This window comes from Syngnathus floridae, chromosome 2, assembly GCF_059516105.1.
Source record: "Syngnathus floridae isolate MCC-2025c chromosome 2, RoL_Sflo_1.0, whole genome shotgun sequence".
Lineage (NCBI taxonomy): Eukaryota > Metazoa > Chordata > Actinopteri > Syngnathiformes > Syngnathidae > Syngnathus > Syngnathus floridae.
The window spans coordinates 21208773-21235773 of record NC_142414.1 but is presented as its reverse complement, the minus strand read 5'-3'; the positions used below and the strand labels follow the sequence as shown (position 1 = coordinate 21235773).

The 27001-nt window shown below is 40.1% G+C and overlaps 1 protein-coding gene across 6 annotated transcripts in view; it reads right to left on the bottom strand.

Moving 5' to 3' along the window:
* LOC148402570 (vitamin D3 receptor A) overlaps window positions 1-24655 on the bottom strand; it is a 44828-nt gene extending 20173 nt beyond the window's left edge. For 3 of the 6 annotated variants that reach the window (XM_088361923.1, XM_088361933.1, XM_088361886.1), the window contains exons 1-4: window positions 24484-24622; window positions 23577-23739; window positions 2036-2183; window positions 966-1096 (exon numbers count right to left, since the gene is read on the bottom strand). In XM_088361923.1, coding sequence (XP_088218049.1) covers window positions 966-1096; window positions 2036-2181 — 277 coding nt within the window. In that variant the 5' untranslated portion in view covers window positions 2182-2183; window positions 23577-23739; window positions 24484-24622. Of the gene's footprint in view, window positions 1-965; window positions 1097-2035; window positions 2184-23576; window positions 23740-23988; window positions 24177-24483 lie in introns of all 6 variants that reach the window. The other 3 variants (XM_088361896.1, XM_088361906.1, XM_088361915.1) reach the window with 3 other exon arrangements.
* Between the last annotated feature and the right edge of the window lie 2346 nt (window positions 24656-27001).

Here is a 27001-nt window from a genome sequence, read left to right as displayed (position 1 = left end):
TTGGTCAGTGTTTGGCTATTCCAGGGACAGGTTTGAGCCAGTTGGTCTTTTGCCATGATTGAGCCCACATTGTTTAAGTGCTACTTTACAAAAACCAAACCAACAACTTGAGCAAGCCAAAGCACTTGGCAAAAGAAACATTTACAATTTGTAAAGTGACTAATTGAATGTGGTAATGTGCTGGTCTCAACAGGAGAGCTTCAAGGGAGGGCCAGTTTTTAGGCTAGGAAAAAATAACAATTAGTAAGCTCCATGAATAGCCACTACTGAGTTAGCTCATTTTAGACAATCTCCCTTTTTATAGTTAGTCTAAAGAAATTCACAACGCTGAAAACATGTTAGCATGACAGGTTCGGATAATGGATGGACTAGTCCTTTCAATTGTTTTTAAAGTTGACTTTTCAAGGACTCAATGATTTTTCCTTTAAATTCAAGGATACAAGAACTCCTTTGTCACATCAGCACACATTTCCACATGACATAGCTCAAAAGACAATCCCAGATGTGCCGGTAGCCCGGTCAGTCCCAAGACTTTAATAAGATGAAATATGATAAATATGAAGATACGAAAAAGATAAGTGTAAAGCTTATTCACAGTTTCAATGTGTGCAAAAATGCAAGCCTTCAAAGGGTGTAATGCAAATAGGCTTAAATTTACAGAGTCATTTTGAATTCAATAGTACAGATATGGGGTAAAAAGACATGCCATCAATGTAGCTGTATGGCTCCCTCCGAATGTCTTTAATTATTTGATTCATCGTCATACAGGAAGACAACTAATTCCCTAGCAACACCAGAAAGTCTTTGAAGCCTTAACCTCCCAACAGACAGGGCAATTCAAACACAACCATGAGGTGACCGGGAGTACTGTACTTCATGTGGATTATTTTCTTTAAGGTTCTTAAAGAAAGAACATACTCTGTCTGCAAGAATACCATGCCAAGAAATCAGAGAGATGTGCTCACACTCTTTCATCATGCCAATGTCAATACAGCGCTTGAGACGGCAGGCCTGGCAGTGACGTCGGTTGTCTTTGGTGATGGTGCAGCTTCCGCTGAACGGGCAGGTGAAGGCAGCCTTACGCTTCATACTGCGCCTAGCAGATTGAAAGGTGAGATTGGTTATACTCATGAATAGTCATTTACTACCTGTTGTGGTTGAATGGTCAAGCAGAAATAAACTGGTATGAAATGTAAATGAACCGTATGGAATTAGTGAAACACATTTCATACCCATGACAATAGAAGGAAATAAGGAAATGAAAAACTGGCCGTATCTGAATGAGTAGACAAAAAACTATTGATGAATATTTTTTAGCTGAAACTGGCATACATGTTAAATAGAGAAGCACGAAAAACATCAGGATCTGTTAAAAAATAGAAAAGGAGAATAAATGAAATCAAGCTTGGTTCATTATTATAGTCCTTTTTTGCATTGAATTCAGATAAGAGTAGCTGAAAGGTACATTATAGTTTTTCCAAGAACCAATTTTAGAGGAGCAATTATGGACATTGGTAAAGATGCATTGGTTATAAGAGGTTTTCAGAGAGAGCATTAGTTAGAAGAGTATCATCTGCAGTAAACAGTCTAATCAGGTTTTGCCTTCAATCCCTTTTTTTTTTTTTTTTACAGCAACTTTTGGTCGAATGACAAAAATAACTGGAAATGGCAAGCGAATCGAACCAAATGTGCACACTTTGGATCAATTTATACACTCACAAAGGATGGAAAAATATAGATATTTTAGCTGGTATTTGTGCCAGGAATGGCGTAATAGATAATATCTCTAACTCCTCAATTATGAGGAAAACCACAAGACATAATTGTTAAACAATTATTCACGTTATAATTAAAAAAATTAATTGACAGGATTCAATCATAATTAGGGAGTTTTTTTTCCCCAAGTACTCTCCTCTACAAGTACTCCTTCTCAATTGCTTGAAGACAATGATTACACAATCAATAAATACACAATTAACCCATCCCTTTTTCATATAATCAAAGTGGTCGGTATAACATGGGCATATGAACTGACCTGAAGAAGCCCTTGCAACCCTCACAGGTCATGGCGTTGAAGTGGAAGCCAGTGGCCTTGTCCCCGCAAACCCCACAGATCCGTGGGGCATTGCGATCAAACTCTTCTGATCCCGCCAGCGACGTGGTAAACGTCATGGGCTCCATCACTGTGAAAAATGAGAACATTTTCAGAGCTGCTTATTGTTCATCCTGCTGACAACTGAGCAGTCAAAAACAAGATAAAAGCTTGAATATTCCTGCGAGAGCTATAAATGCCACCAACTTAAGCAAGATTAAAAATCAACTGGTTTCCTACCAGCAATATGTTCTCGGCAAATTGTAAGGCTGTACATGGTCAAATGCTCCTATGCTGTCACCTCTTATAAAAACACAGATGTTGGGCGATTAGCATATTTAGCGTCATGCAATGACAGTCTCACAACCTGCTATTGCTTGAATGAGTCAGGACAGACAAGGTGTACAGTAAACAACCAAATGATGCCTTTTTAAAAACTGGAAGCTCAATTTAAATCTAAAACTAAGAAATTTACAAAATGTCTGATTGTATGACCTATATGAAATATAAAGACAGAAGGGCTGGGAGATTATGGTAAAAATAAATATGATTCGTTATCTTAAATATCACACAATGGCAAGTTCCTGTTCGCATGCCAATGAGATTTTACATTAACTTTAGCATTAGCACTGGTGATGTTTTTAAAATGAAGCATGTCTTGTATTTTTATATGAAATGTGTGTAATCGTTTTTCTTGTGTTCAGTTTTGTGGTAAATTCCAACTAGAGTGTCATTAAACCCATAAAGCACACTCAGGGATGGCAGAATTGCAGTCACACACTTGCTAAGTAACATGGTGCATTCAAGGTACTTTCACTGCGTCAGGAACATACACACACCACTGATTGGTACGTTCTTTTTCTTTGACTGTTTTTAAGATCCAGAGAAGCCAGCACACAGAGACGAACAACCATTTGCACTCGCACTCACACCGAGGGACAATTTGGAGTGTTCAATCGGCCTACCAAGCATGTTTTTGGGATATGGGAGGAAACCGGAGTGCCCGAAGAAAACCCACGAGGGCCCGGGAAGAACATGCAAACTCCACACAGGGAGGGCCCAAGGTGGAATCGAACCCACACCCTCCTAACTGTGAGGCAGTCGTGGTAACCAGTGCACTACTGAGCCGCCCGAAATCACCATTATATTTTGATTAATTGCCCGGCCGTAGGAAGATTTGGAGGGATCTAAAGAAGAAAATATAAGGCCTGGATACGCATTTGCAGTTGAAATTGGGACGGTAAACCTTATTTGTTGTTCAGCTAACAAGCCAAGGCAAAATACCAAGGAACCAATTTGCCACAATCTTTGTTTTCAGAGTTTGAATGTAGAAATTCAGACTTGAATAGACATAAAAACCAAGAGAAAAGTCAAATGGTAAGAGCCATAAAAGACTTCGGTACATTTGCGGTCGGATAAAGACCATCTTGGCACAAGGTCGACAACATCATAAATAATTTGTGTTTGTGAGAGAGGGAGGAGTCGTGAGCAGAACACGTGCAAATGAGAGACGAGGGGGATTCACGCTATGGACTTGCGTGCCCAGCAGTCACGTGGCTGTGGGATGCCACTGACATGCATCAGAACTTCCACTCAGGCATGTCAAACCTAGACAAAGACAAAGGAGGCACTGCTGAGGAGGGGGAAGAAGTGAACTTGTGGATAAACAATCAATCACTGTTCACTACCTGGTACTTCATTAGTTGAAAAATTATATAAAAGTATTCCAATATATATATCTGTGTCCTTTAAATTCCCAAACTTGATGTATTTTGTGTTATCCAGACTACCATGATGTTAAAACAAAGTATTGTGAGGTTTAGAACTCGCAGTATGTGCTCAATGTTAACCGTGTGAGCCACAAGATGATTTTGAAGCCTCTTTTATACACCTTCCATTTTTTTTAACAACCAGTCCAATGTGAATGATAACATTTTTATTTTAACTTTACAGGATTTTGAAGTGTGAACACTGACTGTTTAAAGGTGTATTCAACTGGGTGGAGTAAAAATTGATAGTCGAGCCATATGATTTAGAGAGACAGGTATAGGTAGACTGACATTTCAGACATTTTAAATATGTCAGCAACCAGGAGTGCCTGAACTCAGAATTGATTGCAGTTTTTAGGCATTTTATAATGTGCGAGCGTCAGAATTCAAAAAACAATAAAAAAAATTCAAGTGCAATAAAAAGTACGAAAGAGAAACTGCCAGCAGGGCAGAGAATACAGTACTGTATAACATGCACATTTTTTGGATGAACAGATTTTGCAGGTTTCACATGTAGAGCACAAGTGGCACAGTGAGCTGCCTTCAATAAGCAAGTGGAAAGTATTCAGTGGTTGTCACTAGTTGATTGATCTTCAATGATTCTGAAGGACTGTATTGATTTGGTTCTTGATTGACCACGTCTAGTCTGCGAATGAGGATAAATGAAGTGCACTTCTTTATTGCAACCAACAAAGACGGTGTAGATTGACTCTCAACTAGTATGGTCTAGGGAACACCCAAAAAAATATTTTAAAAAGGAAAATGCAAATCAGATTTCCCTTCCTAAAAAGGTACAGAGAGTTTTAGTATTTAGTATTTTAGACCGAATCATTTAATAATCAAGTTTACAACAAGTTTGATTAGCTTTGTACACTAGACAAGTGTACAAATAAAACAAATGTGCACGTTTTGTACTTAACTAAGATGTTCCGTCGAGTAGCTGAGTAAACCAACCTTCTTAAATCAGGACAGTTGGCTGTAACGTATCATCACAGCATCGTTTGACTGTCTCTCTCTAAATCTCAGTCGCTGTAGAAGCACATGACTACATGGAGCTCAGCATAAGAGGGCAACATAGGAAATGGAATTCGTGGCATATAGGGAGGAAGGCTCTATAGGCAGCGCAACGAGGAACATGACCTACTTTTACCACCAGCTGCCTTCAAGAAGGCCTCACTGACAGCCCGCTGCTACACTAATGCTTAAAAACAAAATCTCCGAATCCCACCGCTTACAAACTTATTATTCTTATCAACATATCTGCTGAACTTTGCTTCAAGAATTAAGGACGAAAATAAAAATCCCAAATTCTCTCCCCTGTGCTTTTGTCACATAATGCACCACTTTTCCCGCAAATTTGTAGCAAAAACACATGTTTTGGTATTCACATATTTCTTTTGTTTGCATTGGAACCACAAAGAAAAAGGCAAATATGAACATTTACACAGAACTCCAAAAACAGACTGGGCAAATTTATTGACACGTTTATCTTAATATTTGGCAGTACACTGGCTGGAAAAAGCAACTGAAATGAATCGCTTCCTGTAACCTTCAACAAGTTTCTTACACTTCTCTGCTGGAATTTTGACGCAGTGTTCTTCTGCCAACTGCTTCAGGTCTGTCGGATTTGAAGGCTCCCTCTTGCCAACTGCTGTTCTGAGAGGTCTCCATTGGTGACCCCCTTTGGGTTTCTGAGCTTGACTCATTGATGGCCACTTCAAAACTCTCCAACGCTTTGTGTTAAGCCATTTCTTAGTGTGCTTTAGGTCATTGTCCTGCACTGAGACCTATGACCTCAGATGGAGACAGAGCTTTCTGACGTTGGGCCATACTTTGCGCCAAATCCTTGCTTCATTCTCCCAGAATGGATTTTGGCTCCTCCTGGTAGGCGTTGGCAATCTCCAGCATGCTTTTTGTGTTTTTTGTGGCAACAGTGGGGTCCTCCTGGGTCTTGTATCATAGCCATAGTGAATCTGAATTTGTTTGGGAGTGGATTGAGGTTCTTTACCCAATTTTCGAACAATCCTTTACTACATCTTTGATCAATCTTTCTTATTCGTCCATGAAGGTTGACAACGGTGCCATTGGTTGTGGACTTGATGAATACACACGGGAACATTCAAATATATGGACGTTTAGCCATAGACTGGCCATTTTGGGTTTTAAATCGTCCATGAAGGTTAGCTACAATCCCACTGGTTGTGGACTTGAGTAAACACAAGAACATTCAGATGTCTGCAGATGTCTGACTTTTAGCCATTGATTGTCCATTTTGGGTTTCAAATCGTCTGAAAATTCTAAACTTTTTTTCTTCCCTTCATGATTGGTATGATACACAAAGACAACACAAAGGTTGAGTCACATTTCCTCAATTTTAAAAGGCTCAAAGTGTGATTACTAAATTGCCAGCACCAAATACTTGCCACCATGAGCTTAATTACAAATTCAAGTAGCATGGCATGCTTGAAATTACATCTGTCACAATAATTACCATATGGATTTATCATTCAACAAGTACAGTGGATGTTTATTTTTTTGCAAGCTCAATAAATTGACATTTACATGCATGTTTGTTCACATACATCGTCAGCAGTCAGTCACACTGCTTCGTTACAACTCCTGGCATCGCTTTGCTTGCCGTTGGGCGAGTTGGCACCCACACACACATACACACTAGCCGTGTAACGGCTTTCGAAAATAGTTTCAGTTTGACTGTTTAAGTTTGGCAATTCAGGTTTTGAACTTCGGACCTTGTTTACCAAGTAGAGGAGTAAAACAAAACAGGCAGACTAAGTGAGTGACTGAGTGGCTTAGTGACTGAGGTTTGTAAAGAATTGTAAGTAAGGAGGAAAAACAGAATGAAAAATAGGATAGAACAGAAAAAGAAAGATAATTGACTGGGAGTGAAAAGCATGAGAATAAGCAAAATGAGAAAGCAAGAAAGCTGCAAAGAAGAAATAAGAATATACAACATGCCAAGGATTAAACAGCACCCAATCGTACTCCATTTTAATCCACATTAGAAACGGGCACACCAATCACTCATTTCACTGACTATTAAAAATTAAATAAACTGAAATAAACTGATATTGATTAATCATCTCACTAAGCAACTTAGGGAAAAAAAGGGAGAGCCCTGTTTGGCTTCAACCATTAGAGGCAAGATTGAATCATTCCTAAATAGTCCAACATGACGCACATGGAGTCAGCCAAGGGCTACCTTCACCCGTTGGGACCAGCTCTCCATTCTCCTTAATATACGAACACTACCATTGAAAAATCAGTGTGATTGAGTGAAATGAAAACTTTCAGAAAGGAGGGTGGCTCCACTATTAAAGTATTAATTCTTATTGTTTCTGATGTAGTAAATGCCTAACATAACTTTTTCCTAAAGAATTTGATGTTAATTCTCTAGAAGAAAATGTAGAAATATGTTTTAGACAGTCGGGGGGGGGGGTGTCACAATTGAATTACAACGTTACGACAAATTAAAGTTGAATTAGAACTCAGACACAGTTTACAGAGCAATTCCACTAAATTGGCACATCAGGATTCAGAAGTCCCATACAGCATTTATTGATCCACCCTTGGCTTTTACACAGCACCCAATAAACAAGGCATATTTCTGCAACCAATTCACACAGCTCCGTTCCGATAACGAGAGACATGGTGAAGTCATTTTCTGGTGTGACCTATACAAACGATGCTTACCGTCCCGATATCAAAACATGTCACTTGCACATCAGCACTCAGTCGCTTGCAAGCAAACTCGGTCTACCCGTGTAGAATGTTGAAACCTCAACTTAAGAGGTATTTTTGCCTGTTCTACTGCGACTTCTCCCCTCTGCTCTCTCCTGCTTGGAGAGGGGGCTAAGTTGTTATAAGCCAAGTGCGGCTGTTGTCTGGATTCTGCATCGAGCAACCTTCACAGGTCCTGAAGTGGACCATTTCCCCAGAGTTTCTCATTAAAAGGACACTTGTGGTTTAAAACTAGCATTGTACAGCATTGCATCATGTGACAAATGTTGTGCACTCTGCATCCATTGCAATCTGGTCATTCATGAAGGGGGATCCCTCCTCTGTGGTCCTTCAAAATTTCTTCTCTTTGACTTGACACAAAAACAACTTTTTTGAGAGTCTGATAGAGATAAATCGGGGCGATAATTTAAGTGTAAAAATATCGACCCACATTAGATGATCAGGTCTCATGGCGTCAAAGCAGAAGGAACAAGAACAAAAACGTTTTTAGAGAATTTTCAGTGAGGGTGTGGGACGAAGCATGAGCTACACAACACTCGTCGAGCGCATAGCCAGAAAAGGATGCAGTGTCAGCTGAACCTGAGGAAATAAAAGTTCCACTCAGTCCAACAAAAAAACAACACTTCCCAGTAGGGCTATAAAAGCTTGAGGAATGATGTGACCATTTATCAAAACACTTGCTCTACAAGCATGTATTCAAATAGTCGATAATATAGCTCAGCTTTGTTTTAGCCCAACCTAAAACTGTAGAAGAAAACATCTTAGATAAAAATTTCAAATCAAAATGTCTTGGTTTTTTGCTGAAGTCCACTTGTCTTCAATAAGTAACAAAATCTGTCATAGCCATGTCAAGCCCAGTTTTGTGGGTGTTGAATTTACTGTAAGGGGGTAGTAAATTTAAGCCTACTTAAAAATTGAGTGTGTGTACATGTGTGCATGCAGGTTTTTCGAACTTAAAAATGTGACGCCCAAACAGGACCCCGCCCAAAGAATGCCACCCTATTCTGCTATGGCACCAAAACTGACAGCATCATTAAACTTCTAACCCTAAAATTGCCCCCGCTGTATCTGTATAGGCAGAATTTTGCGAATTTCCTCTTCTACATGGTGCAAGGCTGAAATGGGATGGTTCTGTTTTTTTAATCAATTTCCCATCTAGCCTGTCGCTGGGTTGAAAGTAAAAATATAATCATGTTCCTTTTCAAGTTCTTTTTTTTTTTTTAAATCAATTTGTACTTCCCATCTAGACTATAGCTGGGTTCAAAGTAAAAATATAATCATGTTCCTTTTTAAGTTCATGAATTCACTTCACTGCCTTTGAGAATTTTTAAGCATCCACGAGATCCTGTTCATAGAACAAAACATCACCACTTCACTACTTCACTTGCGAATTCAGTGTTCCCAAAAACACAGAAGCAAACGTAATGTCAACTGGTTGTTGAACAACCTTCTGTCATAACTGAGGTTTGTGGGAGACTCCATCATTGAGCCACAAAGAAGGTCCACAACACATTTTACATGAGGATGTTTGAATCTTGCTTGTCTATTTAGAACTGTTGCACAACCCTGAGTGCTTGTTGAGATACAAGCCATGCTCTCTGTTGACATGTTATTGCAGCAAATCACAGCAAAGTAAGATTTCAGTTTTTATTAGAGGATGTTTTTTTGCGTTCAGGAGAAAACCACTGGGTATTCATTCTGGTAATTTTCACTTAAAAATTACAAAATGGTATGAAACCAAATGTGGGAGTATTTAATAGTTATTGTCAACTTAAAACTTGTCAGTGTGTGATTTATACGCATTAAATCTTTACGTCATTTCACCATAAATATGGCTTCACAAAAGAAAAGCAGTCTCATTAGAATTTCTTACTTCAAGTTTAACCACAATTTCTGAATGAGGTTGATAAATTAGACTGAATGTTCAAAACAAACCAAAAAAAAAAGGAATCCTTTTTCCCTACCCACTACCTGGCATCTATATAAGAGAGAAAATAACAGGCTTAGTGGAAAACAACAGTGTCTAACAGAAAAAATGACTCATCTTGCTCTATTCCTCCATCATTCACTCTCTCCGCGCTCACTAGTCGAGTTACCAGATACAGAACATCCTGAACACAAAAACACCCAACGTGACCAACGACATAATGTGCACAAACAAGCTCAGCCTTAGGTTCTGAGAAACTACGCCTCGGCTGACTAAAATATAAAAAGAAACCATTTATTATATATTCATGTTACCGTTCATTTATTGTTCATTAAAAAAAATAAAAGATTCATTCATTACTTCTGTTTGCTGAAAATACATGAAATGAAGACCTTTAGAAAAATAAATCAAAATTGCAATAATTGGAAGGAAGGAATTTCAATTGGATTATTTCTGAAGAAAATTCAGCCCTCCAACAATTTGCAGTATGTGTGTGCGTGCGTGCGTGCGTGTGTATGACCCCCCTGCAGTGATGCCCGCTTACTGCTTGATAATCTCTGCTTTGTGTCACTCCATGCTTCATCCACCAGTTTTCTATGTGTAATTTGTGCTGTCCATTTCAAAACATAATGAACAAAAAAAGACTGTACGTTCAGATATGCAAAAAAATGTAGGGAATGCATTATATAATATGATAAAACAAATAAAGAAATACTGGTATGTGAACAATATTTTGGGGGAAACTATGAACACAATGTAATCATAACAATACAAATTATTTAATTCTGCTGTCCTACTGATGATATGGCAAAATCAAAAATTGGGAAAATATTAGGGAAACCATAAAGATTGTAGTATTTTGAGTTATTTGTGGCGAGCCGACTGATTTCTGATCTCAAATGCATTCCAAAGGCTTGGTCACCTTCTTAAAGCGAAACTATTTTATGTTGTTTGTTTTCCACTCGGATTTGATAATTATATGGTTCAGATGAAGACCAAGAATAAAAAAACAAGAGAACAAAAACATCTAACAAAGAACCACACGACAACCTTTGCAGGCCAAACTTTCACCATTTGAATACAAACACATAATCAAAAGTTACAGGAAACTGTGGTGATAGTATTTGTAAATCTCTGCTGAAGCCATCATATCCACATCTGTTAAACATGAAAACTATTTTTTTAAACAAGTGGTTCGGGTCACCACATACGAAAACAGAATTGGTCTCCAAGCGACAGCTTCAACTGTGGGGCCATAAACACGTGGAATGAGGGATGGGTCCTGTGAGTTATGTTGGCATCAACTTGAGTTTAAGTTGAAGCTTTGCATCACACGTATGCATTGTAAAAGTGATCAAAGTATTTCTGACTGCGAAGGCACCCCACTAGGTTAGGTAGACAATTTATGGATTGGTCATCCTACAGGTTTTAATTTGGATTTAGGTCAGAGTTTTGGATGGGACATTTATTTTATTCAGGAGAAGCAGGTTCTTTTTTGATTTGGCTGTATGCTTATATGATTGATGTAAATTTCTTCCTTCATTTATCTTGCCAACATTTAGAAGATTTGGCCAAAATGTACAGTATTCAGTAGGGCTGTCATTATGGAATATTTTTAGAATAGCTTATTCCATTAATTAATTGAATAATTTGATCAAATTTGATTTGCATTAGAGTGTATTAAAAAAACCTTTGTTTCGCAGGTTACTGTTTATTCCCTGACAATTTCTGCCCGCCTTTTTGGTAATATTTAGTGATGACAAAACAACTGAACAACAGTTAAGCAATGTCACATAAGAAAGATTGCTGCTCATTGTTTTATAAAGCAAAAGCAGATGTTTGCAAGTGTCTTATGTTTATTAAACACAAAAGCTGTGTCTGCTTGCATGAAGGACTAGAGAATTCAGAGAATTAATAATTTCAAGAGCCTGAAATGAGAAGATTTGGACAATCTTTAGTTAATAATGGCTCTAAACCATTACGCAATGAGTGGATTTCACACACTATACATTACTGGCAGTGAGGTTCCACTCAGTGTAGCATATGAGCTGTAGACAGTGGGCATTTCAAATTGTGAAAACATTACGTACTTGTGCACTTGTATTGCCAAGACTACAAAACATTAATTGTGTGTGCATTGAACAAAACAAGCACATTTAGACATGCATAAATATCCTTAAGATTTTGGCCATCTGATTATTTCAGAAGTCATAAATGCCTGTGTCAGCCAGCCTAAACGTACGCTTATTAATTCCCACAAAATTACTACGGTCTGTTTTTTTTCTTACATCTTACAATAAACTGTGTTTTAAGAAGAATATATTAATTTAATACATCCACTGCACACGTTTTCATAGGAGTATAATTTGAGACTGTTCCCCTAGCAGTTAAGGCCATTCACAAAATATGTATACATGTCCAAAATTCAGAAATACAAACACTTCTAACCACCGCCAAATGGCAGGGAAAGGATTACGTACCACATGTAACTGAATAGACTTGTTGAGGCCGCTGCTTGTTGCATATCTTTATTGAGGCCGCTGCTTGTTGCATGTCTTTACTGTCTGTGTAAACTAACAAATCCTCAGAAAATAACCCCCCCGTTGTCTCACTGAATACGCAGATACACAAACAGGCCATATACGCATACATTTATTCAAACATCAGCATGCAGAGTCACACACATCTACACAGTAAACCCGGCTGTCTCTGTGGAATCGGCGGCAACGTGGTGGTGACAGAACAATGGAATGGTTTACAGAGGATTTCCAGTGGATATAAAAAGTCTGCAAACACGCTGCTCAAATGGAAAGATTTTATGACGTAAAAAAAGTAAGACCAGAATAATTTAACATGAATAAAATAAATTACGGATAAAATACTTTGGATAGAAAAGTAGATAAACATGTTTTGCAAAAAGAAAACAATACTTATTCAAATGAAATCAAATATAAACAAATAAATAAATAAGTTCATCATGATACTAGTGCACAACTACTATTGCATCCCCCTGTATATGAGATTTTATACTGCCTAACCCCTATACTAACCCTAACCCTTATTCATTTATTTATAGTCTGTCCTTGCGTCCACAGCCATCCGGGCCATCGGAAAAGAGAGAACGGCCGGGAGAGGCACTTGACTACGAAAGAGGGCACACCTCACTAAATAAAAAAAAAAAAAAATTGGTTTGCTTTTAAGTGAGTATAGTCTTAAAATACAACCTTCGCAAACTTATTAAAACACAAACTTAGTCGTATAAACCGGACCATTAAGGCTGTGAGGAACCGGCTTGAAGCTCGATAGTGTCACATTTGCACATTCTTCCACATGGACACAGTTGTCAAGTAAGTTGGAGCAACCAAACAGAACCCACCAACAGTAATCTCCGAATTAACAATTACTGAATACGGTGTGACAGCTTGTACAAACAAGTGCATCCGCATGATGGCAGACTTTTTACACCAATTCTGCATAAAGTCAACCGAGTCAAAGCATCACTCTCATAGATAGAAAGTCAAGCCATGCATGCATCACAAAACAGATAATTTCCTATAAATTTGAACTCTTATTGGCTTAGGCCTTATAGTTCATGAAATTGGCAGTTTGACAGAGATTTATGTGAAAAAGGACATTGATTGGTCCCCGTGCATAAAGATACCACACGAGTTGTTAGTGCAGCACACCTCCGCTTTGGCAATTTCAAAAAGTTTTCACCGAAAGAAGGATCACTCTTTTATAAAAAAAAAAAAAAAAAAAAAAGGAAAGTCAGGAGAAGACAGACAAATCTGAGAATGGAAAGAATTGAGGTCGACCACCACTTGATGTGTTTAGCTGTGTATTTTGAGACAGTAGTGTACTGTTCTGTAAATACACAAGACATACGGTAGAAGGGTGTAAAACAGTGTGTTAAGTGATAAGTGTGAAAGAAAGCAAAGTGCTCGCTCTCACATGTGCGTGCAAACAAAGATGAACTATTGGTGCTATGAAAAAAAACAATCTGAACACACAATAATAACAAAAATGCAAAGGACACGCAACAGACACTCAAAAGCAGTTAATGGTAGAACAAATACTTTTAATTCGTGAGGAACCTTGTCCTTATCTGGATACATTAACATTAGCCATCTAATTACTTAAATTACATCTGCTGTATGGTATCAGAAGACATATTAGACATGTTATACAATGAAGGACCCTGACATTGCTAGAGGGGTTGGTTAAAAAAATTCCAACTGTTAATCATCAGACAATTAATAGACAATCATTGACACATTTGTGCCCGTCAGCAGTATAAAGGCTTTGATGCACCGCCACAGACAATGGCATTTATAAACATCTGCGCATTTGCTCCACAGCACTTCTTCCAACTGATGATGTCCAGATTCATAGCCTTTTGGCTCAAATGATCTTGAAAGCAACTTGAATTTAGTTGAACAAGAAGCAATTTGGACAAGCGGCAAATCCTCACCAACAAAAAAAAGACATTAGGAGCTTCTAAATGATGTAAAACTGCTGCGTCAGTACTTATGTTTTTTACCCCACTTGAAATTCTATTGGTTGCATAATTTCATGACAGGGAGCCAGGGGCTGCATGAAGACTGCCAAAAAACTAGCGGAAAAGGAAAAAAATATCTATTTGACTGGCCCATCCAGTCTGCTAAACAGAAGCATCTTGAAGGAAAACACAAAAATGCACCTTATACCAAAAATGTAAATCATAAAAGCATTTTCATGCAAGGACATACTTCCAAGGACCAACACAAAAACAAGCGATTAAAAATGTCACTCACCATTAGCTACACTTCACCGACCAGTGGCCAACAAGAATGATAAAACTTACAACACAATCCAGTGTGATGATGTTATTCTCTAATGCCTAAAGTTGTCATTAGCACATGATTATCTGCATGTCAATGGACATATTACTTTGCCAATAAAGCCTCGCTGTGCGGCTGCCCTTTGATATTAATATATTGAAAGTATCAGCGACAGGGGCCGTGTCAAGTCGTTAGCATTGAGCCAACTTTGGACTTGTCTGGTAGCATCACATTACATCATCTGGAGCACCCACAAAAGCAGCGTGTTGTCAAACAGATTGCAATTATCTACCATGTATTTGTGCTCATTTTCAACCTTTATAGGCAGCAATCTAGATCAAGTCAAATAGTTTCAGTTTCACTTCCAGCTAAATTTGGGCTCGTCTGCAATAACACTGTGTTTTCAGAGCCACCAGTGGATTTCTTTTTTATATTTTCAAATTTCCATAACATCACATGTTCTGGTCATAGCAAGGTCGCATTCAAAGATTTACGGAATAAATCACAGATGATCCGGAACACTTGGCAACATCAATGACATGGTTCTAAAACAACGGTGGAATGGAGTGGTTTTAAAAGCTGAAGATAAACTGTGCCCAAAACTGCATTGCCCAACCTTTATAAAATGCCATCAGAAGGTAGCGTGCTGAACCTAAATCCATTGAGTGATCAGTGCAGCTGATCTCTGGTTAAGAATTATTTTACAAGAAAAGCAATGTTTGTTTTGTTTGAAAAAGTTGTAACAATCTTCCCATTGAAAAATGTGTCTATTGTATAGGGAAATTATTAGTTTTCTTGCAAAAATTACATTTTTTATAAGGGATGTTATTTTTTTCAAACCACAGTATTTTGCTGGCATTTTTTTTTTTTTAATCAAAATCAAGGTAGAAGGTTTGATTAGTCGTGATGTATTCAGAATCATATCTATCTCCATCATTTCACGTATCTAATAACTGATTGTTTCCTCCCCGGCACAGGATAATGCAGTCAAAGCACAGAGACCAGCAGAGGATATAATAGTACACAAATGTAGTATAGGTAAGTGTTTGCACATGCAGATGAGCTATCGGCCATCGAGATCCCTTGTGGGTGGCTAATAGCCCCAGGAACCAATGGGTGGAGCCTCAATGCGGGAGGTCTGCTGCGTTACAACCAATCACCTCAGTGGGCTTATCTCCCTCTCCCTCTCTCTGCAACAGTAGCATCAGGAAAAAGAAAATGAGGAATGGAATGCAATGGAATGGAATGGAATGGAATGGCGGCGGGGGCGGTGGTGTTCAGGAAGGAGGGTTTACTGCTCAGTGAAAACCCTTACACTGGGCCTCAACACACTAACAGAAAGACTAAGGGGTCCTAATCGGGCTACAACTGTGTAGTCTGAGCGCGGCATAAGGGAAGAAAGACAAGCTGAATCTCATTTGAGTGTTTTTGCTCTACTCTTCTCTCCTTGGCATTTCCTTACAATATCCAGAAACATGTGCAGTGTATCCTCAGGTGACCACTAAAGGAATAGCAGTGTTCATATATTCAGGTGTTGAAAAACACCAGAAGGTTGTTACAGTTGCTCTCTGATATATATAGTAGTATTCAGTGGATGCGATTAAAGCTTTTGGTCGGTGATTTGCATAAACACGTCAAACATTTTTATTGCACCTCCTCCCTCATGACAACCAATAGTCATCATTTATTCAGAGAAGCTTTGCAAATGGCTTGAGTAAGTGTGTTTCAGGCAGGCAAGCAGCGAGGAGAGAAGTCCAAGGACGCAAGAATATAATTGGCTAAATCAACAACAAACTGGTTATCAAATGAATCGCTTCCTCGTATTTTAACAATCACATCCTTGTTTAGAGATGTCATAACTAAAGGTTGACCAATCTGATTTTAGGCTCCCAAAAGTAGTAAGTCTCCGATTTCTCTAGTCCTTCATGAAAGCACACATAAGACATTTGTAAACATCTACTTTTACTTTGGAAAACTATGACCATCAATATTGTGAAATATTGCTTAAGTGTTGTTTAAGTTGTTTTCTTAATCACAAAAATCATTCTAAACAAGATAATTTATTAATAAACAGTAATCGGGCGAAATGTTTTGATACACTTTAATGCAACTAAAATAGTATCCAACTACTCGATTACTCAATGGAAAATTGCTAGACAAAATAGATTCTAAAATATTCAGGAGTGACAGCCCTGTTGTCTGGAGCAAGGGTTAACAGAAAAATAATGAAACATATAAAATTAAAAAACATTTTTATTAATGACAGAAAATAAAAAATGAACATGCTTTTCACAAATCTAACTGAAACTATACATCGTACATTTACAAAACTATCTAAAACTAAACTAACTATTATTAGAGCGGAAAGTAGAGGAAAAAAAGTGGTCTCTATATTTACAGTTGCCTTAAGAACAGTTATTTACTGTGATAAACGGGTTAGGCTCAATAAATTTGCATGTTTCTCATCTATCATTTTTATATTTTTAAGTTACGTGCCATCACATTTCTGTCCATTAAATAACATCATGCCTCTAATTGTTCACCAGGTACTGATTTGAATTGCCAGAATTTCTATCTAAAGTTTTGTTGTTCAGTGTCAGACTCAAAAACCTCAGAAGCCGAGTGCAAGCGTGCGTGCATTGAGTGGCAATAGCAACAAATCTGTTTTTGAGGACTAAACGTCGATTTCTTGCAGAGAACTTACAAAAAAAACTCTGGGAAAGACAGAACAAGACAGGCTCAACTATTCAATGTAATAAATGGCATATTGCGTATGAAATCCAACACCTCGGCGCAACAGTGCTTTAAGGCAGCACTGCGTATTCTGTTGAGCATGCCAAAGAGATTTTTGTAGTCAATGCATTCTTGGCCCGGTGAGGAATGGTCCCGCAACTGGTGATCTTCCGTTAAAGCTCATCTAGACCGTCTGTATGGTCTTTGGCATTGTTCACCACCGCGAGTCTGTTAGAAGTTAAAGCTGCGATTCTCAAAGCCCTTCATGGATGGCGGGCCGTGTACTTAAACGGTTAGGTGAGCCGCTATTTCGGTTTATCTGGCCAAGCCCCTTACGGCGCTTGAAAGGAGTCCTAATCCCACCGGCCACAACACCAGAGCCTCAGCTACATTCAAGTTGTTACTACAAGCACACAATTGCCTCCCATAAGGAATCCATTAGACACTGTTCATAGAGGATTTAGCAGTCACATGTGAATGCAATAAAGCAGAATAATATCTGCTTCTTTATTTCCTTATTGCTGATTTATTATTCAGAATAAAGCCAGATCCTGAAAGGCTTTAGAAAGTGAAAAGACGCACGTATGCCTGTTATATATACATATCGGCATTTTCCCAACATTCTACTGGGGTAACAAGGGGACGGAAAGGAGGGGGAAAAATTAATGGAAGGATTTAACATAAGGCTGGTGCGTCGTGCTCGAGCTCAGACTAGAATTTTTTTTCGGCCAATTTGCTTGGTTTACATATATTCACATACGTACGTACTATCTCGGTCCGTACTGCCCCCACCCCAGCAGACCACAGCGTAGAGAATGGCTGAGACCACCACAGAGTCATAGAAGGTCCTGAGGAGAGCCCTGCACACACCGAAGGACCTCAGTCTCCTCAGCAGGTGGAGGCGACTCTGGCCCTTCTTGTACAGGGCGTGGGTGTGATCAGTCTAGTCCAATTTGTTGTTAAGGCAAACATCCAGGAATTTGTAGTTCTCCACTACCTCAATGTCCGATTCCTGGATGTTCACCAGAGTGAAGTGCGGTGCTGTCCTCCCGAAGCTCACAATCATCTCCTTCGTCTTGCTGGTGTTCAGCTGAAGCTGGTTGAGCTCACACGAGCTGAAAATGTCCTTGATGACCGTCCTGTATTCCAGATCGTTCCCTTCAGAAACATATCCAACAATGGCCGTGTCATCGGAGAACTTCTGGATGTGGTAGTGTGTGGTGTCGTGGGTGAAGTCTGAAGTGCACAGGGTGAAAAGGAAAGGAGAGAGCACCGTACCCTGGGGGAAACCTGTGCTGCAGCGCACCACGTCAGACACACAGCGATGTAACCTCACGTACTGCGGCCTGTTGGTGACTAAGTCTGTAGTCCATGCAGCCAGGCGTTGGTCCACTCCCGCCTACTTCATCTTCACCCTGAGCAGTGACGGCTGGATGGTGTTAAAAGCGCTGGAGAAATTGAAGAACATGATCCTCCCAGTGCTTCCCGATGTCCTCCAGGTGAAGAAGTGATCTGTGCAGTAAATAAATCACTGCATCGTCCACCCCAACACTAGGCCGGTAAGCAAACAGCAGGGGGTCCAGCTGCGCTCCCACCAGTGAACGCAGGTGACCCAGGATGATCCTCTCCATAGTCTTCATCAGGTGCGAAGTCAAGGCAATAAGCCTGAAGTGGTTAGGCTCCTTGGGGCGCGGCACCTTCGGTACGGGGACCAAGCAGGAGGTCTTCCACAGGTCTGGAACTTTGTTCAGGCTCAGGCTCAGGCTCAGGTTGAACCGGTACATGACCATGCCACTCAGCTGTTCCGCACAGTCCCTGAGCAGTCTCGGACAGATGCCGTATGGACCCGGGGCCTTCAGCTGGAGTTCCTTCTGGACTCTACGCAGGTCCATCACGTCCCCCGAACTAAAGGCTCTCTTCTTCTCATTAGGCAGAGCCTTTATCTCAGAGGTCACCCAGGGTTTGTTGTTGGGAAAACACCGGACCAACTTGGAGGGCACAGTGGTCTCCACACAGAAATTAATGTAGTCCGTAATGCAGTGGGTCATGCTGTCAATGTCACTGCCATGGGGGCTACAGAGAGCTTCCCAGTCTGTATTCTCAAAGCAGTCTCTGAGCCTGGCAGTAGATTCCTCAGACCACAACATCACAGACCTCGTCTTAGGTGGATGCCGTTTCTGTGACCAGATGGACGAGGTTGTGATCCGAGCAACCAAGTGGGGGGAGGGGGGATGAGGTGTATGCATCCTTGACATTGGTCAGTTCCCTGTGGTGGCTGCAAGTTTTGCACAGCAACACCATGGAGGTAGGTTTAACAAAAAATAGAAATCAGAGTACAACTTGGAACCAGCCAGAGACTACGGCTTTACCACATTAGTCTGCATCAGGGTGCTCACGGAAGCTGTTTTCCTTATTAAATCAAGAACAGTCACCCAATCAGAGCAGACTTATGTACATATTGATTGCGTGTTGTATTTTAATGATGAGACAACTGCTAAAACAAATCTGACATTTGTGATTAATGGAAAAAAGCTAAACACAATAATAATCAACCTACTCATTTCCAACCCAAATTATCGTGCAAAACCAATACCAGGTCATCAAAGATGATCCTTTTTTAACATAGTGACATGGGACCTTTAAGGTTAATCTGATTAACCGAATTCTCCCAATAGACCTTGAAACAACCTTTGAATCCCGTCATGTGGGGTTCACAAACAGTGGTCATCAACCTGTCCAACCCACACAATAGCATATAGTGAAACTTTCAAAGTCAAACAATTAATTCTCCTAAATTCAAATCGTTTTGCATAGTTCAACTTTTAACTGTACAGTAAAGCCAATTTAAATAATGTGCAATAAAGTGTACGTAAATATTAATAGTAAAACAAACAAAAAAAGTGTTCCCCTCTTTAACACCTGACAAACACATAATACTGTCACTTAGTGGCATTTTAAGAATATTTTTCGCCTGGCAATGCATAAGAAGTATATTACATCAGCCTTAAATTTGTTTGGAGGGGAAAATGAATCTATGTAGTGTAAAAGACTGTTTCCATTGATAACTTGTATTGTACTGAGCAACTTGGCACTTTTACTATGTGGTTTCACTTCCAATTCTGGCTATAACTGCACCATTTGGGGAGGAAAAATTTGCACTTTTGGGGCGTTTCAGGTTGAACCTTTTCTCTAAAACTGCAACTGCCTCGAAAAACTCAATCTTGTTGTCTAAACTGACAATATTGAGTTCCATGAAAACATGCTAGTCAACAATGCCCAGCTTAACAAGTGAATTCATACAAATGCTCTATTGTGATTGAATGTTGTACCATCTTTATTTATAAAGCATCAAAACAATGTAACCAAAACATACTCTTTTGACTCACAGGACAGTTTGTAAACAAGAAGCATCATAAAGTTAATGAGCTCAAAACAAAAGCAGCAAGCATTGTCTTTGTATGCTCGTAGGGTGTGGATTTGTGCACATGTGCACAACACAAGCTTGGCAATTAGCAGAAAGGGCAAAACAATCTGCTATCATTTTCAACCTGCCTGGAACTCGACGAAGCACAAACTTCCTGAGTAACACAAATCATTGGGGCTGGTGCTCAGAGCCAGTTTAGTTCTGGTTCAATAGTGAACTCACTGTGCACCAATTTGGCTTTTCATGCTCGGTGGAGCTCCAACAAACCAACACAATGTCATTGTTTAAGTGCTGGGACTAATTATCATGCAAATGCACCCAAATGTGCAAGCGTGTCCGTGTTCACACTCATACAAACGATGGATCACAACGCCAGGCAAGAATTTTCAGTTTAATCAAATCGATTGGGGGACTACATCTTTGACTAATTATACACATTAAAGCTTAACATGCATGACGATCTCCCGTGTGCAAGCAACGGGACCCGTCCCGTGACATTCAGCTCCTTTTATATATTCCAGGTGTTCAGCTTGCTTGTCATCTCACTTCTCAACATACTTTGAAGATGGAAAACAGATCAGCTGAAGACTAAATAACAGCATACATGGCATAAATAGTTATATTAGAAAATAATTCGTACCATCAAACTTAATTAGGCAAGTCAATATGACTATTTTGGTTGTGCTACTAAGCGAGGCCCATCTGCTGCAAGTCCAAATGATTTTATATTATGAATTTTAATCTAGCATGACATTATATTACAAGGGGATCAACATACAACTTCATACAGAAAATGGACTGTGCCCCCTTTGTGGCTCTGCTGGGACCATCGGAAATCAAAGAACTGATAAGAGTTTGACAGCCAGCAGACTCGCAACTAAAACTGCTACAAGGGAGCTTTTGTATCAACTGCTGTACTAGATGTGTGGCCTTTACGATCAAGAATCACCACAGTAAAGTGACATACATTCCATCAAGACTTGGGCATATCAGACTTCATTCACTACGACGATTGTTAAGACTTGTCCTGGACCTCTTTGTGACGTCACCGCAGTATGGTGATAGTGAAGAGGAAAACTATGACGACAAGCAGAGACTGGAAGTAGCTTAGCAACAAGATCTACCATGTCTCTGCCTTCACAGTACAACGCAGTAAAAAGTAAGTCAAGGCTGTGACCAACTTCTTTTTCATTTAAATCACAGCCAAGAATGCTAAAACATGTGATCCTGCTGGCTATCCGTCACACCTGCCAGAAGGTCAGTTAACAATTCACTGTTAGTGGTTAAGTTCTTTTTACATGTATGTACCTTTCAAATTACGTGTACACTTAAGTGTTCAACGTTGATAAAAGTTTGCCCTTAGAATGTGGTAATGGAACTTTTCGTTATTTCTTGTGTCCAATTGCAGTCACCTTTGGAGATTCCTGTAATAAAACAGCATTGGTTGAATTTGTCACATCTTGGCACTATTATAACTTACAATGACACTTAGAGTAGTGCAGACATACGCCAAGGCCAAACAATCGTAATTTGGATCACTACCAAACTGCAACATCCCATTCAGTCTCAGAACTTTGTCCGGGAGATTCATGCATTATTCAAAAGTAGAAAAGATGCCATAAAATGCCTTCTACAGATAGATGACTTTTTGTGCTTTGAAAGTGTGATGTAAAGATAACTATGGCAGATGTAATCAGAATTTACATTCCCCACATTGACAGGTGAAAAAACAGACAAAATCTGAAAAAGGAGACAGAGAATAATGGGGAGGAAGCTTTTCAACAAGTCCAATGCTGACTATGAGTCCTGAAAAGTGCTTATTTTCTTCCAAATATGTAGCTCTAAGACAGTGGTTCTTAACCTTATTGGAGGTACCGAAGCCCACCAGTTTCATATGCGCATTCCCCAAACACCTCTTTAGTGAATAATAAAATTATTTTTTTCAAATTCAAGACATAGATTTTTGTTCCTGGTGCACAAAATGAGCCATGCATGAACATCACCTTGAACAAAGCACATAATGCACATTGCACGAACTTCAAAAAATTACATGCCTGCAAATCAGTGTGACTTCTGCTGTTGCGAGACCAGTTCAGATATGCCTCATCACGAATTTACACGACATTCGGGTGCGTTCAGACCTCCGCAGTGGAGGCTCTGCCGAACCCTTGAGATCGACTCACCGAACGCCTAGGGTTCAATCGAACCCAGGTTAAGAACCTTAATATTTGTGGGTTATGTGTATGGAAATAAAACGTGACAACAGTCGCATTTTTTGCAGAAAATGAACATTGGTTGAAAATATAACTTTTTTCAAGCCCAATATTTTGGGGGTCTCAATTTTTCCCACAACTGTTTTTTGAAAAGGTCAAATGTTCAATGAGATAAATGCGGGAGATTTAAAGATATGTGTTATAAATAGACAGTCCTAGGAAGGAAACAGCAGCATTTGGGCAACCAATATTACAAGTGGTGTAAATGATTTGTGGGAAACACTTTTCAGGCCCACGTTTTAAACATACATGTCCAGTTCATAATCAAAACAAATAAGTGTCCTTGCCACGACAACAATTAGAACCTTGAAGAGAAGAGAATTAATCAAAAAAATGGGGCGTGTCCAGCCTACTCCGCTCACGTCCACGCGCAATGAATGTGCCTGTTGTCTTGCAAGCTCTTACAACCACAGCAACACTTTTCATTTTCCTCACATGTTCAAGTCACAATTGCAACCATGCAGCTGGTTGTTTCTGGTAGTGTTTCTCATTTGCAGAGGCTGTTTCGCGCTTCAGCACTGCTGCACACGCGCGCGCAAGTGTGGAATGTGGAGGGAAGCAACACGACAATAACACCAGGCACACACAAAACACAACAGACCTAGCGTGTGCTGGAAACTGTGCGAGTGTGTATCTGCAATGCGAAATACCACGCGAGGCTCTCCCTTCAGCGTGGAAACAAAGAAAAAACGCAAGGCTGCGTGATGCTGTTCGGACCATGTGCAAGCAGCGTGCACGATAAACCCTACAAGCGTGTGTGTGTACGGGATTTTGCTTACCTGATGCAGCATATCAACGTTCACTCTGTGCAGAGGTAGCAGAGGGTGGAGGAGGAAGAGGAGGGCAAAATTGTTGTGGTGGCCAAATTTTCCGATCCAGTTGAAGGCAATGGATTTAAGGAATTCTCCCCGATGAAAAACTTTTCCTCTGGATACAACCAAACTGTCAAAACAGAGAAGAAAAGTGGGAGTGAATCAGACAGAGTAACGGTCAGTCAAATGGGAGGGGGGGGACACAGGGGGTGGGGGGTCGCGTTAGCCCCGATGACGCCCCTTTCTAACATGCATGCAAAACGTCATTTAAAATATAAAACACACAAACTCTCACACACACACACAGTCACACAGCCCACGCACATATGCATAGTGAGACACTCAGGGAAGAGAAGTTGTACATGACGCAACATTTCACCTTTGACATAATATCACGCTGCGTAGTGGTCCAACTCCCCCAAAGAAGGCTCGTCGTTCACGAGAGGACTTCACCCGTTGTCGTAATCAAAACACGCTTTTTTTGTGCCCTCAAGTCGGGGATTTTTGGCGTGCGCGCGACGACGGACGGACCGACGGACGTCAACAGGGATCGCGCTCTCCGTGAAGCTAACAATAATAACAAATAACAGTGCACACCGCTAGAATGTCACGTCTGCATAAAGCCAGAGCGGCGGGACAGTGAAATGGCCACCAGGCAATGATATTACACCCTGGTTGACTGCGTGCATTGTCCCTTTGAGCGGCGCGTCAAAATATAGCAGCTCGCTCAAGACCAGGAACGACAGCTAGCACACTTTTGCTTTGCCCCGAAACAAAACCAAAGGCAAAAAAGAACTAAATGCCAATGCGGGTTCGGAGTTAAAACACCTCTCCGGACAATGCAAACGACGCTTAAAAGTGTAAAACAACTTACATTGATCCTTACGAAACGGTGCATTAGTGCAGTGTTCTGGTACCTCTTAATGTTGCTGGACAAGCGCTTCTCCAGTCTGTGTCCCGCCCCCTATGTGGCGGACACGACATATCTATACATATCTATAATCTCCAAGCGTCCAATCACGGGTCTTCACTGGAGAACGAACTCTTCTCTCATTGGTCGAGAGACTGCTCACTCTAGTTTGCGTCGCCAGCTGTCTCCCACCCATATAGGGGTGTGTCGTGACGTCACGTACAGACTGCGCTGGGTAAACAATCTGAGACAAAAAGGATCACAAACCACATCATTTATTGCCAGAAACAGGCTTTAAACTGCTCTATCAAAACAAATAATTTCTTTGCGTTTGAGTTTTGTGTTTGTTTTATTGACATTGTTAAATTTTAAACGTATTTTGAAACTGCATTGCCCAAATTAATTATTTATCATTTACCTGTACATAATGGATGAAATTTTCTGCATCCCCTCTCCGTCCTGACAAATGCTGGAAAGTGATAGTAGAGTGTATACACAGTGCATGGCAAGAACATACATCCCCAGTATAGGTTTCATGCTCCTCTAAATTGAATCCCAGGTGCCCTAGAATTTGAGAGAAGATATGTTTGAACATACTTTTTGACGACAAAACATTAGCCTCGAGTTATATAGTTTGTTCAACCGTCCCACCTCTCCCTGACTGGGCTTTGAGAGCTTGAGCACTGAGCAATACGCTGCCTCCACAGTCACAATGTAAGTACCTGTCTGAAGACAGAGTATGTGGAATATTTCTTAATTTCCATCACTAGTTCTGAGCATTGACTCGCTCACAACAGAGAGAAAGTTGCTGTTGTGACAAATGCATGTGTTCAAGCGGAGGGCTTAGTGACTGACTGAATGCACATTCACTGTTTATTTCATTATGTATTTGTTATATTATTACTGGGAGACAATCACCAGATTTTCTTTGGTGTTATCAATTTTTAATCTACCTCTTTTAAATTTGGGGTCTGACTGAATTTCCTTGACGGGGTTTCTAGTTTTTTTGTCTTATAGTTACCATATAAAGGAAAATTATGCGTACGGAGTTGTTTCTCTGATATTCAGCAAAGGAGTTTGTTCACCATTGAAGCCAATGAAAAAATGAGCAGTTTTATGTAATGAAATGATACAGACAAAGTTAAATAATGACGTTACACTAGTGGAAAAAAAATCCAGGGTGTTGGGTAAAAACAAAGATGCTTTCTACAAATGATGATTTACATTGCTTCATGTACACTATGTTCCAGTAAGCATCAAGAAGGTTTGAGGAAATCACTTTCATTTATAGAATACACTCTCGGTATTTGTTTTTGTTGCAACGTTTGGCTTGTCTCAACCAGGTGTTGTTGCCACAGCGAGACTCTCTCATGATTTGTTTGGTGCAGTTTTTACCCCAAATGCCCTGCCTGACGCGAGCAATCTATTTTTTATCCAGGCTTGAGAGACATTGCATAAATGTATATTAACAATTGAAAGGGGAGCTTGCAATCAAACCGCTAGCAAAAGTGAATGTAGTCTCACTTCACACGCTCTTCTTCCAAAGTAGCCTGTAGATAAGCCGCACACCCGTCACTGGCAACAACTTCCGGCTCCACGATTCAAGTTAATTTTACTTTGAAAGTGTGACATATTTTCAAAATGGATCTCCATGGAATTGAATTCTAAGTTCTAGGTTACGTAAGAAGTCTGGATGGCAGAATAACGGCATCTCCAAACCAAATTGATATTATTGAAAATATCTTGTCTTTTGAGCTGCATAATAAACTGCTTTTGTTTTGGTCTCGCAATTTTTTCCAGGGCTACAGAACACGGTGCAGCACACAAATGTAAATGTATAGTGCTACTGATTTTAACAATCTGCACTATACATTTACCCCATTAACTGCCGGGTTGCGTGATATGTCTTTGCAGCCTGTGTGTGTCTGTGTTGGAATCTGGGCCATCCCTTGTGGCTTTGTGTCTGAGGGGCGGATCAGTCTATATGAGGGGCAGCCAGGCATATGGGCGGGTTTACGTAGGGGGCATGCACACACACGTACACGGAACGACAAGCTTCTCATCCTGCGCCAGCATATGTGTGGTTTCCACAGTGTAAAATAAACTCCAATATAATAGGAATAGTTGACACCCTGACTTTAAAGTGAGCACAAATAGCTTCTGTGACACACTCTTCCTCACGGTGTCTTGGCTCTCTCCATCCCACTTGAGTACCGCCCCCCTGCTTGCTACCGCACAAACAAACACTCACTCACACACACACACACACACACACACAAAACACACACACAAAACACGTTCTCTACTTGAGTCTTGGAAACAGCTGGAAAAGCAAATAGTCCGGCCAAGAGTTGGCCTGCTTGCTCTCACACATGACTGGACCATTACTTGGATGAATGCAGCCCTCACACTGATTTCCTCGGTCGCAGTCGAAATGCTCGAGCGCCGCAACAGCACACATCTAAAGGAACACCGTAGCCAT